At 41.7% G+C, this 15877-nt stretch overlaps 2 protein-coding genes across 3 annotated transcripts in view; one reads left to right on the plus strand and one right to left on the minus strand.

Annotated features, from left to right (window-relative positions):
• ABCC11 (ATP binding cassette subfamily C member 11) overlaps positions 1 to 14695 on the minus strand; it is a 71676-nt gene extending 56981 nt beyond the window's left edge. Inside the window, exons 1-2 of the mRNA XM_026493697.4 lie at positions 10062 to 14695; positions 295 to 437 (exon numbers count right to left, since the gene is read on the minus strand). Coding sequence (XP_026349482.3) covers positions 295 to 393 — 99 coding nt within the window. The 5' untranslated portion in view covers positions 394 to 437; positions 10062 to 14695. The remainder of the gene's footprint in view (positions 1 to 294; positions 438 to 10061) is intronic.
• Positions 7448 to 15877, plus strand: part of LONP2 (lon peptidase 2, peroxisomal) — a 99774-nt gene continuing 91344 nt past the window's right edge. Inside the window, exons 1-2 of one of the 2 annotated variants that reach the window (XM_026494709.4) lie at positions 7448 to 7859; positions 14476 to 14710. In XM_026494709.4, coding sequence (XP_026350494.1) covers positions 7627 to 7859; positions 14476 to 14710 — 468 coding nt within the window. In that variant the 5' untranslated portion in view covers positions 7448 to 7626. The remainder of the gene's footprint in view (positions 7860 to 14475; positions 14711 to 15877) is intronic. The other variant, XM_044382367.3, reaches the window with a different exon arrangement.

Here is a 15877-nt window from a genome sequence, read left to right on the forward strand (position 1 = left end):
AGCTTCAAGCTGGTGAGTTGGTGATGGGTTTACAGGTGCTTATTGTACTATTATAAGTAAATACATAATAAAATAGGTAATAGATGATTGATAGATGCTTAGATAGATAGATAGACCATGAGGGTGTGTCATGACCAGGGATTATGGTTCATCTAATTGCAGAAGCTTGAGATCCCTTAAAAGAAATCAAGTGTAAATAACATGGGACAAAATTTTCTGATCAAATTTGTGACCGCTGAGAATACCCTGTCAATTTAGTTACCTGGCATTTTAATGCAAAGGAGACCTACTTACGTAGCTAAGCCCTGAAACCGTGTCATTGCTCATGTCCAAGCCGAGATTCCCGAGTCCACCGGAAGATCTGGGGACCCAGTATAGCCTCCTTCTGGTCATTTTCAGCTGTCTTGCCAATCCTTCGTTTCCCAAAATCAGAGAACCTGAAAAGACAGCAGGTAAGAGCAGCTTAGACTCGTCCTGAGCAGTCAGGAGAGGGGGACATCCCCTGCAGGGACTGGGCTAGGGTCACACAGGCCACTGTCCCAGCTCCTGCTCTTCCCTCTGCCTGGGATGGGCTTGCCTCCTTCTTTTTAAACATCTACTCGGGCCTCAGCTCAAGATCACCTGGGGAAAACTTCTCTAACCACCCAATCTCAACCCTATAACCTTGAGCCAGGCCTGCTCATAAAACCATGCTTCTTCTCTTATCCCAGTTTGTAATTATATATTTGTGTGAATCATTTGTTTAGAGTTCATTTCTTGCTCTAAATAGAGGGCCTCACAAGGACAGGGACATGTCTATTTGGTTCACTATTGAATCCTCGGAGCCTGGGACAGTGCTAGGATAGCAGGTGCTCAATGAGTACATGATAAATGGATGGATAAATACATGAAAGAAATGCAATTTTGCTATCGACTCTGACTCTTCGTTTTCACAGACTCAGAGAGTCGAGCTGGACACACTTTAGGAATCTTAAATAACCCAAGGTATTTTAAAAATGTATTAAAATGTTTTTCATTTTTGCCTTTCTGAATATGTGACTCATGCCTAAAATATCCATGTGCCTGGGTTGGGAGAGGGGATGAGAATTAGGAATATTTCTGAAAGAATGGGAAGAGAGTCTACAACACGGCCAGCATCATGGGGTATGACCAGTGCCTCGTATTAAGGAAGGTCCAGGCTTGGTTAAGGCCCTGCTGTCACCATCTTGAAATTCTTACTAATTTTGAACAAGGAGCCCACATTTTCATTTTGCACCAGGTCCCACATATTCTGTAATCAGTCCTGGTGTTCGAATATAGCTCTTGACGTTCCTATGCTGGATTGTGCTTCATGTAAATAGACTTGCAGACTAACCAGTCTTGGGAGAAGATTCTCCAAATGCCTTTCTCCCCTTTCCTCCCATCCCACTTCCTTTCAGCAAATCTCAACCGCAACTGGTGGACTCGTTTGTTTCTGGAATTCTGCTGTAGAGCATGCAAGACAGACTCCCCAGCCAGGGCATCATGCCATGAGGTTTACTCACCACGCGATGGTAGAAGTGAAAGCAAAATAAGTCAGTCAGAGAAAGACAAATACCATATGATTTCACTCATGTGTGGAATTTAAGAAACAAAACAGATCGACATAGGGGAAGGGAAAGAAAAATAAAATAAGATGAAAACAGAGAGGGAGGCAAACCATAAGCGACTCCTAACTCTAGGAAACAAACTGAGGGTTACTGGAGGGGTGGAGGGTGGGGAGAGGGGGTAAAAGGGAGATGGGCATCAAGGAGGGCACTTGATAGAATGAGCACTGCGTGTTGTAAGCACCTGATGAATCACTGAATACTACCTCTGAAACTAATCATACAGTATATGTTAATTAAATTGAATTGAATTAAAAATTAAAAAAAAAAGAAACGAATCTGTCAGGGATGGTGGAAAAGAAGAGAGAGAATGTTATGCACTCTTTGTTTAAGACTCTGGGAAGAAACCAGGTTTTTGGCTGCCATGAACCGGTCCAGGACACAGACACATTAAAGTAAAATTGGCGTAACTCAATAGCATTCCCTGGGGCTAGGACCACAGTATCCTGCAGTACAGTTCATTCACTTCACAAAGGTTTCCGGTGGAGGGAATGGCAGGGGCAGGGGGTGGAAGCCAACAAATTCTAGATTGCAAGTCATGTAACTGGCAAGCAGCTGCCTCACCGGTGTGCTGACAGATGTTTGCAGCTCTAACTAACCTAGTATTGCAATTGGAGAATGAATGTAGTTCCAACATGAATGCTGCTTGACCTTTTGCTTTACCTTAATAAGTAAGAGGAAAAGAAAATATCAAAGATGTCTCTTGGTTGGATCTTCACTCATTTATCAATGACCTGAGTAGTTTGCAAATACTGAAGCAATACTTCCCCATTTTTCTTGTGCTTTTCACCAGGTAATGGCTTTAGGGACCACACACTTGTAGATTTAACCTGCCCTATTAGCATTTCCTCCATGTATTTCTTCAGCCTAGACAATCAACAAAACAATAAGACAGCCCTGCTTCATAAGCCTTTTTAATATCTTTTTTTCTTGTGGTGTAAATATCCCCACAGCAGCTGATTTCAAGCTACCCACACGATCACGAATATGAAGTTGGGAAGACAGACACAGCGATACATCGTTCTACTGTATTTCCGCCCTACGGATGCAATAGATAAAAATGATTTCAAAATGTAAAGAATAGTAAAACGCAGTAAAATAATTAGGAAGTGATACATTTTGAGTATTACCTTTGTCTTTGATATAACATAGTTAATTGCAAGTTTATGTAATTTAATTTTAATAATGTTTGCGTTTAACGACTGGGCTCTCAGAACTCCTGAGATGTGGTTTGTTCTCCTGAGCCAATATGAACAGGCTCCAGCAGACCACAGCGGATCCATCTGGAAAACATGGTGCCTTTTGCTAAATCCTTCTCCCACCAGGGACAGCTTTTTCCAATTCACTCCCAAGTTAGTGCTGGCTGTACCTGGGCGTGAGCTTTCCTGGCTCCCTTGGTGCAGAGGGGAACAAGAATTAGCGGAAAGTCTGGGTGAGGCCCTTGCTGAGGCGGCCTAGTGGGCTAACCACACTGCAAATAAATGAGAGTCCTGGAAAGGTCTTAGGAGTGGAGTAGAGGGCCCACAGAGGCCTGGCAACCCTGGGAACAACGCCAGGCCACAAGCAAGCCAAAACGTATCACTCCAGACCCTTCAATGACACCAAGGCAGGCAGTGACAGGTGGACAAAAGACATCAGTTGGAAAAGCCAAGGAGCAGAGGACCCTGTGCCCGGGACCCTGACTCTTCTTCTGCCAGGCAACAGCTCTGAGACTGATCCTTTACTGAGAGTAACTTAAAGGAACTATTTGAACGACTGGTTATCTGAATGACCGGATTAAACAAGAGCTTACAATGGTAGGCCAGAACACTTAACGTTCCTTCATTACCCAGCAAGTAGAAGCTCATGGAAGAGACCATCTTCTTAGAGACCAACCAAAGATATTGGATGTTCTCTCACCTTTCAGCTCTAGTCTGATTTGCCAACCTGGTTTATTTTTACACACCTTCGGAGAGATGCGGTGAGAGTTTCAAAGGTGTGACCCATTTTCATACGGCAATTGTCGAAGAAACCAATAACAGGGAAAAGTAAACCAAATGGAAATGAAGAAAATGTAAGCATGTATAATGGAGATATGTTTGCAGAACACGGATTGCTCATTTCAACACAACTGCAACTCAGTCCCACGTTAGTGTGGGCCACCTTCCCATCGATAACGCCCACCTCTGCTTCCTCGACTGGCCAGGGGAATTCCCTCCAGAACTTCCTTTGGCAGTCCTTGAGAAGTTCCCTGGCCTCCCAACTTCCTCTTGGGAAGAACCAGAGTGCACGTTTATTCACTCTGATTAGTGGCGAGACCATCCCCGCGGTGAGGGTAGAAGACTAGGACCTGACGGGAATAAAACAGACAGGAAACAGATGCTTCCAGCCCTGTGTGCTCCCCATTCCTGAGGGGAAAAAGTCATGATTATAAACTTGGTTTAGGCATGAGCCATTTGCATATGACCAAACCATCTGGGAACAGGAGGAGGGCCCCTGGAGCAAGGTAATGTGTGGCACAGGCTATCTGGAGGAGCTGACTACTTCCTCGTTGTGCTAACCCCTTATCCAGCAGGATGTAGGGTCTAAGGCCAGAAGGTGCACCAGAGGGTAAGGAAAGTACCCAGGGCAAGGGGCAGAGACACCTGCAATCCAGGCTCCAAAGAGGTGTAGATGATTAGACCTTATTCCTATAACTCTCCCTTCCAGTCCGTTCACACCCTGTGCTCGTCAACTTTCCCTGCTCTTTCGTTCATTTCCTTCTGCTACTTCCAATAGCTTCTGGAGGCCATCACTGGCATCTTCCTGACTGCTGAATCCCCACATCCCAATGCCTGGCCTCCTCCTCTGTCCTAGAAACTAGGCAGCTCCTCCCCACCTTATTTTTGTGCTAGTCCGAATCTCTGCCAAAAACATTCTCCTTCCAGCTCCTCGTGGAGCTGGTCCATCCTCAGCATTCAGGTCTCAGCTCAAACACCACCTCCTGGGAGTAACCTTCCCAGACCACCCTAGTGAACATTGCGCTCCTCTTTCTATCACCTTCTCCTGCTTTATTTGCTTTACTTACTACTTTCTCAAATTGCCATTTCTTTCTTTCTTGGCTTATTCATTTTCTGCTTACCTCACTAGAATATCAGCTCTTTGAAACCAGGGACCTTGTTTGTCTTGCTCATTGATGTATCTGTGAATCTAGAATAGTGCTAGGCATACGGTAGATGCTTAATAAATATTTGAAGGATAAATAAATGATATAGATGCAGAGTTTGTCAAAAAAGGAGCCAGGAAATCCACATGGTCCCTGAGGACCTCAACTTTAGATTTGTAATGCTTTCCCAGGTCTGCTGACATATCCCGTCATAGACATACAGTCACAGGATTAAACGAAGGTGCCCGTCAAGCAAGCAATTTAAACATGGATCCGTTCCCGCAGCACAGCTTCTTTAGTGCAGTGTGAATTTGTAATTAAAAAAATGAATCCGGCAATTAGTATGTGCATAAAATATAAATTTTGTTTGTTGTTATTGCTGTTATGGGGGCAGGAGTACAAGTGTGTAGGTTAAAAGCATTCTACATAAGTGTTCCAAAAACATATCAACAAGTTTTATAGGATGTTTTTTCAAATTTCTTTATTAAACACAAGGAACCTAAAAAAATTGGGCCTCTCCATCTTGCCCTTAGAGAGGACTTGATAAAAAGGTAAGCTCTTGTGGACCTGGGCCAATCTTTTTTTATCTTTGTATCTCCCCAGAGTCTATCACAGGGTAGGATACATAATGCATACCCAGAGAAATGGTCCAGAGCTTACTTACTCTATCCAGGATCTTCAGCTCAACTTCTCTCTAGGCCCAGTGGCTGGAGACCCAGTCTAGGAGATAGCCTTGACAACTGTTTTTCCTTCATTCGTCATGTCCAATCCATCAGCATATTCTCTTGAAGTTACAAACATAGCTTCCCGTCTAAGTCCTCATTATCTCTTGCCTGGACAACTGTCACCACTTCATCACTAGCTTCCCTGTTTCTGACCTTAAATCATCACATTGCATTCTCCAAATAGCAGCCAAAATGGTCTCTTGAAAACACAAACCAGCAAAGTTATTCTGCACCTTGAAACTGCCAATGGCTTGCATCAGGCTTAGAGTAAAACCCTGACTTCTTCCTAGACTGCTTACCCCATCTTTTTACCTCTTACACAGCCCTCTACTACCTGACCCTGCCACTTCTCTTATCTCAGCCAAACCACCAGGCCCCACTTGCACTGAATGTCAGGAGCAGTTTCCTCAAATATCTAAAATTCATTCCAGCCACAAAGTCTTGGCAGTTGTTGGCTCTTTGGCCTGGAACAGCACTCCCTAGGCCCCCCTCCCCTGAGCTTTACATTGTTACCTCTTCATGCACAGGGTCCAGTTCAAATGTGATCTGTCCGGTGAGCCCTTCTTTGACCATCTAAAGGACTTACCACCATCCAAAATTGCTCTCCTTGCTTATTGTTTCCCTCACTAGAAGTTCAGCTGCATAAAAGCAGTAGCCTTGCCTGTCTTGTTCACTGACATATCCCCAGCACCTAAAATAATATCCAGTACATAGCAGGTATTCCAAAAATATTGCTTAGTGAATGAAAAGAAAGGTGGGAAAATGTCAGAGAAAGAAGAAAGGCAGGAGCATCTAAGTTCCAGCATTTCTGTCTCTACCATGGCCTTGTACACCTGCTTGTATGCCTGCTTTCTCCTCTCCCTTGTCTGCAGCACACACAGAAACACAGTTCCACCTGCCCTGTATCACACTCAGCCATCTACAGGGCTCCCCCCCACCCAAGAGCTACACAAGGGTAGGAGCTTGCCTTATGTTATATGCTTTATCTCTCACAATTAGCCCGGGTCCTTGTACTTAGCAGTCCCTCAGTGAATGCTTGTTGATTGGAATGGACTTCAGTTCCCTCTAGGATTCTGAGAGCATTGCTCGACTTCATAGGGAAAATTTTCCATCTTCAACCTATAGCCAAACCCAAGTCAAATCCCAACGTGAAGAAGCTCCTAATGGCCAAATCTAAAACAATTCAAGTGAAGAAATACATGATACTAGTGGGTAATAGCCCATAAAAAAAAAATCCATGAACCCTTAGTAGCATAAAAAAAATTGAGTAAGTAAATAAATAAGGGAGATGTGCAGCTTTTTCTTACAGAATTCCAATTAATAAATGTAATATTAACTCCCTACAGTATGTGTATTACTTATAAAAAGAAATATACTAACTCACAGTAGGGAAACCTGGCAGATAACTCCTTTACCAAGTAATCAAGGTCAAAATTACCATTAATAATACATTTCAACCATCATGTACCAGGAAGAAGGCCACATCTCTTTTTTATAGTCTTTCTGCCAAAAATGTATAATGTTGATCCCAAGAAAACATCAGATAAACCCAAATTGAGGGACATTCTACAAAATAACGGAACAATGCTCTTTAAAAGTACACAGATATGTGTGTATATATATGTATGTATATAATTGAGGAGACGTCACAACTAAATATAAAATGGGAATGGGATCCTGGACCAGAAAAAAAGGACATTAGGGAGAAAACTGACAAAATTTGTGCAAGGTCTTTAGGTTAGATAACAGTGATGTTAATTTCTGGTTTTCAATTGAACTTTTTTTTTTTTTTTGCAACATTTTTGTAAATCTAAAATCAATTCGGATGGAAAGTTAAAAACATTTAAACATGACCCTCTCCAGGGGCCAGTCCTGCCGCTGAGCCTCAGGAGAAAATGTAAGAGCAAGCCTCGCGGAGGGCGAAGGTCGCCCAGGGCTGGAGTGCGCCTGCCCTCCGCACTGACTGCCGAGTGGCTCCGAGAGGGGGCAGCGCGAAGCTGCGGGGTTTGAGCCTGGGGGCGGGCCGTAGTGCGCAGCCGGAAGCGGCGGAGCGCCGGCGCGCGCCTGGGAGCTTTAGTCCGGGCTGTCGAGGTCGCGCAGAGCTGTGGGTCCTGCTGGCTTTGACGGCCTCCCAGCGCGAACAGCTGTCGCCATGTCGTCGGTGAGCCCCATCCAGATCCCCAGACGCCTCCCGCTGCTGCTCACCAACGAGGGCGTGCTGCTGCCCGGCTCCACCATGCGCACCAGCGTAGACTCGGCCCGCAACCTGCAGCTGGTGCGGAGCCGCCTGCTTAAGGGCACGTCGCTGCAGAGCACCATCCTGGGGGTGATCCCCAACACGCCCGACCCGGCCAGCGACGCGCAGGACCTGCCGCCGCTGCACAGGTAGGCCGGGCGGCCCCCGCGGCGGCGGCGGCGGCGGGCGGCGCGGCCTCCTCTCCCGACCCCGGCCCTGGCCCGGCCCGGCCTTGGGGCCGCCGAGGCTCGGGGGTTGCCTTCGTGGCTCGGTTCTGCCTTTTCAGCTACCTCCCGTGTGAAATGGGGGTGACAGATGTCTGTCTCGTGACTGTTAAAGGGCGTAACTTATAAAGTAGTGAAAATTGTGCAGTTAGCTGCCGCTGTTAAGCCCTCGTCCCCGCCCCCAGGTCTTCAGACTCCTAGCCAAGTGCTCTTAACTTTCTAGGCCACCCCTCTTTCGTACCCTTTCTTCCCTTCCTCCCCGTCTCTTTTGCCCTCTTAAGTGAGACACTTGGTACTGCACATGTTTTCTCTTTTTCCTGTGCCATCCTGACCCGCACTACCCTTTTCATTAATTTTTGGGTTCCTATTTTCCAAACTCTCTGCCTGCCCCTTCTGTTTTACCCTCCTTTCCTAATCACGTATCCCCTTGTCTCTCTTTCTGGAACTTTCTCATCTCCGCTCTTTCTCTCATATCTTAACATTTCTTTTCTTACGCCCCAACCTCACCACTAGATTGCCCTTCACCATGGCCCTAGTTGTGTGTCTTTGGGTGAGACACTCTGTGCCTGTGGGAACCTAACAGTATCCATTTCTTAGGTGTGTTATGAATTAAATGAAATAATCTTGGTGCCATGCTTGATAGATAGTAGTCCAGTACTGTAACCACTAGCCACATGCGCTTTGTCCAAACTGATATACTAGAGTGACCAACTGTCCCGGTTTGCTGAGGATTGAAGTAGTTTCAGCAGAAATCCTGTTTCCCAGGAAACACAGTTAGTCCCAGATAAATCAGTGCAATTAGTCACCCCAAACGTGCTGTAAGTATACAGCACACACTAGAGTTTGAAAATTTAGTATGTAAAATGTTTTGCTGATTAATAAATTTTACATAGATTAAGTGTTGGAATGGTAGTATTTTGGCTGTTCGGGGTTAAATAAAATACTAGCATTTCACCTGTTTCTTTTTACCTTTTAATGTGGCTCCTAAAATTACGCACATGGCTCACATTATATTTCTGTTGGACAATGCTGGGATATATATAGTATGTGCTCAACAAATGCCCCCCTCCCTAGTCCCTGCCTCCTATCCTTAACTTTTCCTGAGATGCTTTTAGTTTAGAGCCATTGTTTACCTGCAGTTACCCTTTGTTAAAGTTGGGGATTCCCGACTTAATGATTTCTGAGAGGGTTACTGAAATCTTGTGACTATATACATTTCTAAAAGAAAAGTCTATAACTCTCTTCAGATTCAGAGAGGAAACTGGTATCTCTCCCCTCCCTTCCTAACACAAAGCAAAACAAAAACCCGTAACACTCTCTTATTAGTCCACATTGTAAAACCTTGCATTTCTCAGGCATGGAAAACATTTTGGCTTCCATCTGATCTCCTGTGGTTATTGCTTGCATGGAATTGGATACTTTTCAAGTTTCAGTAAACTCTTAAAAATTGTATTGGATTCTGGTTTCCCTACATAATGACCCCACTCCTTAAGCCTCTGCTTATACCACAATTTTTTGCTTTCTGTGCCCAGGCATTTGATTGCTGGTTGAGGCAAGAGTGTTCACGGTTAGGGTTTTTTTTTGTTTTAGTTCTGTGCATCTGTGTGGTGATTACCCGTGGGTACACTGAATTTCAAAAGTAGATTTAGTCATATTTTAGTCCTTTTGTTGGTATATCCTGGCAAGATTTTGGATACTTTTTAATTTCTTTTATGTAAATCCCTCCGAAACATCAATAACTAAATTCTCCTGCTTGGAGGTAATCATTAATACTCAGATGATGTGCAATCTAATACTTGATCTCCATATTGCTGCCTTTATTTTAAATTAATAGCACTGTTAGAATTTACTCATTTAAGTTAGAAAACATACATTGACAATTCTTCCTAGAATTTTAGCATAAGGACCCACCAGACCATCTGGTTATTCTAGAAATATTGTCTGCTACTTGAAAAAACCTGTGTAGAAGGATTGTACTGCATTCCTTAGCACTAGCTTCAAATGCCTTTTTTCCCTACTATGACCTTTAAACACTCTTAAAAATTTTAAAAGCTTTGATAATGCAAATACTGAGTTACCCATAACATTACTTTGTTTCGATACACAAATCTGCCCTTGCTCAGTTACCTGCTTTTCCAGATGGTGGTGGTACCCAAAGGGAAGGCCAGGGGCTCTACTCCTGTCTTTTGTTTCCTTTAAACTCTCATCCAGGTGACAACCTTCAGTCTTGAAGGAGCAGCAGAAGTAATTTGTTCCCCAGTGTTCCTTGTCACAGAAAGTAGCAAAGCCAGATGTTGACTTCCCTGAACAGCTTCCTTTACTGTTTTGAACAGCACACTCCTTTCTGCATGTTAGTGTGCAGGCATGTTACCTGCCACAGGAGCCTTTTTAAAGGACGCCTGGATTATCCCTGCAGCATAGAACTTGGCTCTTATGCCACCTCACGGCACCCTGCTTATCTAGACTTGAGTGACTCATTGTTTTCTTAGTGAAGATGGATAATAAGTTAGCACTGCGTATACACTGTCCTTTCATGCATTTGAAGATTGGCATCCAGTCTTCTTCCAGCCTTATATTCTTCAGGATACATGGCTTCATTTCCTCATATTGCTGATTTCTCAGTCCCTCTTCTTTTTTCTGGCTTTTCCTCCAAGACTCCAATTAGTTTCATTGGCATTTGTCTGGCAAGAAGTGAATGCTTTATAGATAGCAGTTGACCAGTTTCATAATTTGGGTCAACTCTTTGTCCCGGCATTACTCTTATTTTTATCTGTGAGCATTCTTAGGCATTCAGGAAGTATTACCTGATAGTACTAACATTTTAAAATTTAGTCTTTTTATGTTAGCAAGTATGTGATGGATAGCTCTACTTAGATTTTCCTAAATTTGCATTTACTCTTTTTAAGGAAAATGTCTTCAAGTGGCATTTCTTAAACTCAGAAACGAAGTTTTACTTTTTTTTTTTTTAATCTTTTTAAAGTAATCTCTGTGCCCATCGTGGGGCTTGAACTCACCGCCCCAAGATCAAGAGTCTCATGCTCTGTTGACTGAGCCAGCCAGGCACCCCCAGAAATGAAGTTTTAATAAAGGAGTGAAAATCAAAAATCCTGTAGCAACAGAAGCCTTGTCTGTTGTAGACCTTGGGGCAATCCTAATAGACTCCTTGTTTCTAAATTATTACTAATCATAATGATGAGTTTTGCCAAAATCAACAAATAATTCAAGAAGATAAGTAGGGTGACACAAGATAGCACTAAAAAGATATTTTCGTTGTTTTTTTTCCTAAGATATGTAACTTGATTCCAGAGTGTTGGTAGAAATGCTTCTCTTTGTTAAGTGTAATTAAGATGTGAACCGTAGATATTAAATAATAGCTGTGCTTTCTAGTATCTCAGCTATTTAGAAACTATGTAAGTATTTATTTGTATTTCTTATAGGCACAAATTGATATTGTCCATTGTGGTGGTAAAAGTAAAATTTGTCATAAAGCCTAATTCAGGTCCCTGTTGCCTGCCTGTGCAGTATCTTTATCATCATGGATAACTAATCTGTTTACCTTTTTTGAATCTCAGTTACTAATTTATAAGGAAGTGGTGCTACCTTCCTCACAGGAGTAAAAGGTGGTATATAATGAGATAATACTTACGAAAGCCTTATGAATACTAGGCTACAGAGCAATAAACCTATATGTTAGAGGTATTATTCCTCAAATGGGTAGTTTTAAATGTAAATTTCACAAATGAAGGTTGTGGGGAGGAGTGAGAAGTCCCCGTTTTCTTTCAATATGGGCAGATCTAAACTGGTGTCATTACAGAAAAAGACTTGGAAGATTGAGGATTCCAAGAAAGATGGAGAGCTTTAACATTTAAAAAAAAAAAAAAAAAGCAAGTGGTTGGTATAGGCCAGTTTGGATATTTATACAATATCCTCATCTTCGAAAACTGCCTTTTGTAGTGGTGCTGCTTTTAGATTTTCCCACGACTACAGTTGATGGTTCTCGAATATTTTTGGAACTCTTATATTATCTAAGTCATTTTCCAGAGTACATAAATCATACCCATTATAATCAGACTTTGTTTGGATTAAAATAATATTGTACAACTCTGAAAATAGATCCCAGTTAGGAGTCTCAAAAATTCTCTGAACTGTAAAGTATCACAGTAATTAAGGTGTAGATTCACAGAGCTACACCTGAAGGGAAAGAACACCGCTCACATATTGTATACATTTGAGTCTGTTGCAAAATCAGAATGTTGGCTTATGGTCATGCCTAATAAAGCAAATATTAATAGAAAAACTGGAATATTTAGAAAGATGACTTTTTTTTTTTTTTTTAAGATTTTCTTTATTTATTTAACACAGATAGAGACAGCCAGCGAGAGAGGGAACACAAGCAGGGGGAGTGGGAGAGGAAGAAGCAGGCTCATAGCGGAGGAGCCTGATGCGGGGCTCGACCCCATAACGCCGGGACCACGCCCTGAGCCGAAGGCAGATGCTTAACCGCTATGCCACCCAGGCGCCCCGAAAGATGACTAACTTGATATGAAGCCTGTTATGTATCATAGTAGGAAAGTATTAGATTAATGGTATATATTGTTTACTTACTATCTATATTTATATGTATAACCTGGAGCCCAATATACAATAGAACTTGTCTAAAATAACCTTAAATATGGTCCTTTTTCACAGAGCTTTTCACCTGAAATGTCTTTCCCCAGATGCTCTTTCTAGCCATTTATCATTTCACAGATCATGTTTTTCTTTAAAAAGGTTACATTCTAGTCAACTGTAAGTGATCTAAAGTAAGACCCAATTAACAAATGTAAAACCTTTATACATTTTATCTCATTAGGAGGAGAGGCAGAATATAAATCCAACTTAATCTCTTTTCAGTTTGGAACATCTTCCTTTCACTGTTAATACAGTATTTTACTTGCTTTGTAAGAAAACTCATTTTTAGTCTCATCTTTAATGAATGACGTGGCTCAAATAATTAAATTTATTTCCTAATCTGGAGGTTTGGACTTGCCTCACCTCTCTCTCTGGTTTCTCCTTGGTTCCAGTTTGCAAACCCCTTAGGCCAGGGATCCGGTTTGTCATCTGGTGATGTTGCTTGTAGACAGATCCGCATTGTGCAAGCATTGATGGGCATTATCTGAGGGGACTTGTAATCTTGGCCTCTCATCAGTTCAGCTATTGCTAACTTTCTCAGGCAGTCTGAGTTGGTTTACAGGAAGTGGGAGATAGAGCCTACTACCATTAATGACTGAAGAAAAGCAGCCACAACACAAATACCTTAAAATAATAGATGATTGTCAAATCATTTCAGTTTTTAAAGTATATCATGTTTTTTCTCCCCACCAAGTTATCTTCCTGATTCTTTGGTTTTAGTTATTGTTTAAATCAGTTTTTATCCCCCGTACGCATGATGTGATTGAAAAGGTGGCAAGGAAAGGTGCACGTAGCCCAAAATTAACTGAATGGGAGAGGGAAGCCAAAAGTTCCGCATAATCTACGCAATGAATAATTTATAAGGAAGTAGTCGCGAATTGACTGCATATAAAAGTAAGCAAATTTCCTGAAATATTCAAATTCTGTATTCATAGATGATTCAGTGTGTTTGAGATGGGCAAGTGCGATTTTCTAGGATTACCATTTCCCCATGGTGCTGAGAGTTCTAGTTGCCTTAATTGTAATTTTTTCTCTGAAGTGACAACCTTTCCTGTGGCTGAACGGAGAAGATAAAATTTTAGTTTGGGATCTAGATGTGTCTTCTGAATGTGGCTCTTTCTACATTGTAGAGTTTTGGCTTAGTTTGGATGAGACTTCCTTTCTGTGAATTAAGTTTATATGTAACTTGGTCAGAATTGTATGTTCTGATAAGGAGCTAAGACGGAAATAAAAAAGAACTTTTTAAGTTAGTATTAGGTGGGGCATTTACCACTTAGGACAGAACTAGGTTTATACCTTCAGTCATGACAGTGTGTGGCCTCTAATATTTAGTCCCCACATTTAGAAATTTCGTATTCATGGGCATAGTAGGTACTGATTCTCAGATTTGATTAACAGTTTGTGAAAAGGCAGATATTTTGGGGATTGATTGTGTGAAAAACTTGGCTTGATGTTGGTAGCAAAACTGGTTACTGGAACAGAGATTTCTCAGATTGGTTTAACATTATGCTGTTTATATTTCCATCTGTTTAAAATGCTAATATTTGTTCTGGTATAATATTGCCTCATTCCTAGCAAAATGAATTTAAGCTGTGTAATTGTCAAGTACTTTTATGTTTTTATTTTTAGGAATTTCTACCTAATCTTAAAGGAGATGCTAATTGGAATGAGATGGTCTGCTTTGCCCCCTTGCTGATGGTAGTGACTTCACAGACCATTGCTAGATGCTGAATTAGAGAAATAATTCATTTCCACTTTAGATGTTATTTGTTTTTTAAAGAATTTCTCAGAAAAGGAAACACGTTTTGAGGCAAGTTTCTGTTCTACCACACTGCACATTTGTAACATTGATGTTTTGTGTGTTTTTCAGGATTGGGACGGCTGCCCTGGCGGTTCAGGTTGTAGGCAGTAACTGGCCCAAGCCTCACTACACTTTGCTGATTACAGGCCTGTGCCGTTTCCAGATCGTACAGGTCTTAAAAGAGAAGCCATATCCTGTTGCTGAAGTGGAGCAGCTGGACCGGCTTGAAGAATTTCCCAACACCTGTAAAACCAGGGAGGAGCTAGGAGAACTCTCAGAACAGTTTTACAAATATGCAGTACAAGTGAGTTGCTTTTATTTCTTTTCCTTAAAACCCCATTTTCTTCCATTCCTTTGCTGCCCTAAGATATGATGAATCTGTTGAGTGGTGAAGTTTTAGGGCAGCATATGTTTAAATGAATTAGTAATATAATATATTGATTTCACTTTGCTTTTGTCTAAAGAGTATACCTAAGTCATTCTAGGAAAAATGAGCCAACTTTTCTAAAATTTTTCCAAAGAGTATTTCTAGAGCTTTCCTTATAACTTCCAGTGTTATTAGTTATTAAGCCTGCATAATGTTAAAAATTAAAATATTGCACAAAAGCGCTATGTCACAAGAACATCTAGGTAGCAAATTACATAAGTTACATTGGTTCAGAAGTCAAGGTCACACTAAGACTAGCAGTGACTTTGGAAGGTTAGGTCTATGGTAGACTAATTTCAAAGATGATTAAAGCCTAGAATGCTGGGAGGGAAGCACACGTGAGGCATGCATTAAATATTTGCCTTTTTAATTGTAAGTTTGAGGTTTTTGAACTCTAGATTGAATGGAAAGCTCCTCCCCTCACACCATTTTGTAAGAAACCTTGTAAGAAATATATTATAAAATGTAGTCTTCTACTTTCTGATGATGCAGTCCAGTGACCGTAACTAGATCTGTGAGCATCAGGCAGTGTCTAAAGGCCCCCGATCATTGCAAAGTGTAAGGCAGGTGTTCACAGCCTAGGGTATCTGTACCTGATGTGGCATTTGAAGCAACGCACTTCTAGTGTGATAAACAATAGGAAAATGAAAAACTTAGAACTATAACTTCTGTGGGGACTTAAAGGAAGAATCTGCTCTGAACAAAGAAACTTCCTTTTGAGAACTAAAGTAAGTGATTATGCCATTTAAGAAGGAGATAGAGGGAGAATCAGAATTTTTTTTTTTTTTCCTGGGTAATACTCCCTGGGTCCGTGTTCTTTTGGACACAGCTTTATAGAGATTGCACTTTGCTTTTTACTTCTCCCCACTTTGAATCAAAAGAGAAATTTTAAACATGTGAAGAATTGTAATGACATGAAAGGAATCTTTAGAGAGAAACATCACCATAATTTCACTGCGGTCATGCATTTAGTTTAACTTTTGGCTGATCTTCTGATCTTAGTCCAGTTCAGTCTTCTGTTTTGTTTTCCTCTCCATGTCTGCT

This window comes from Ursus arctos, unplaced genomic scaffold (genome assembly GCF_023065955.2).
Source record: "Ursus arctos isolate Adak ecotype North America unplaced genomic scaffold, UrsArc2.0 scaffold_19, whole genome shotgun sequence".
Lineage (NCBI taxonomy): Eukaryota > Metazoa > Chordata > Mammalia > Carnivora > Ursidae > Ursus > Ursus arctos.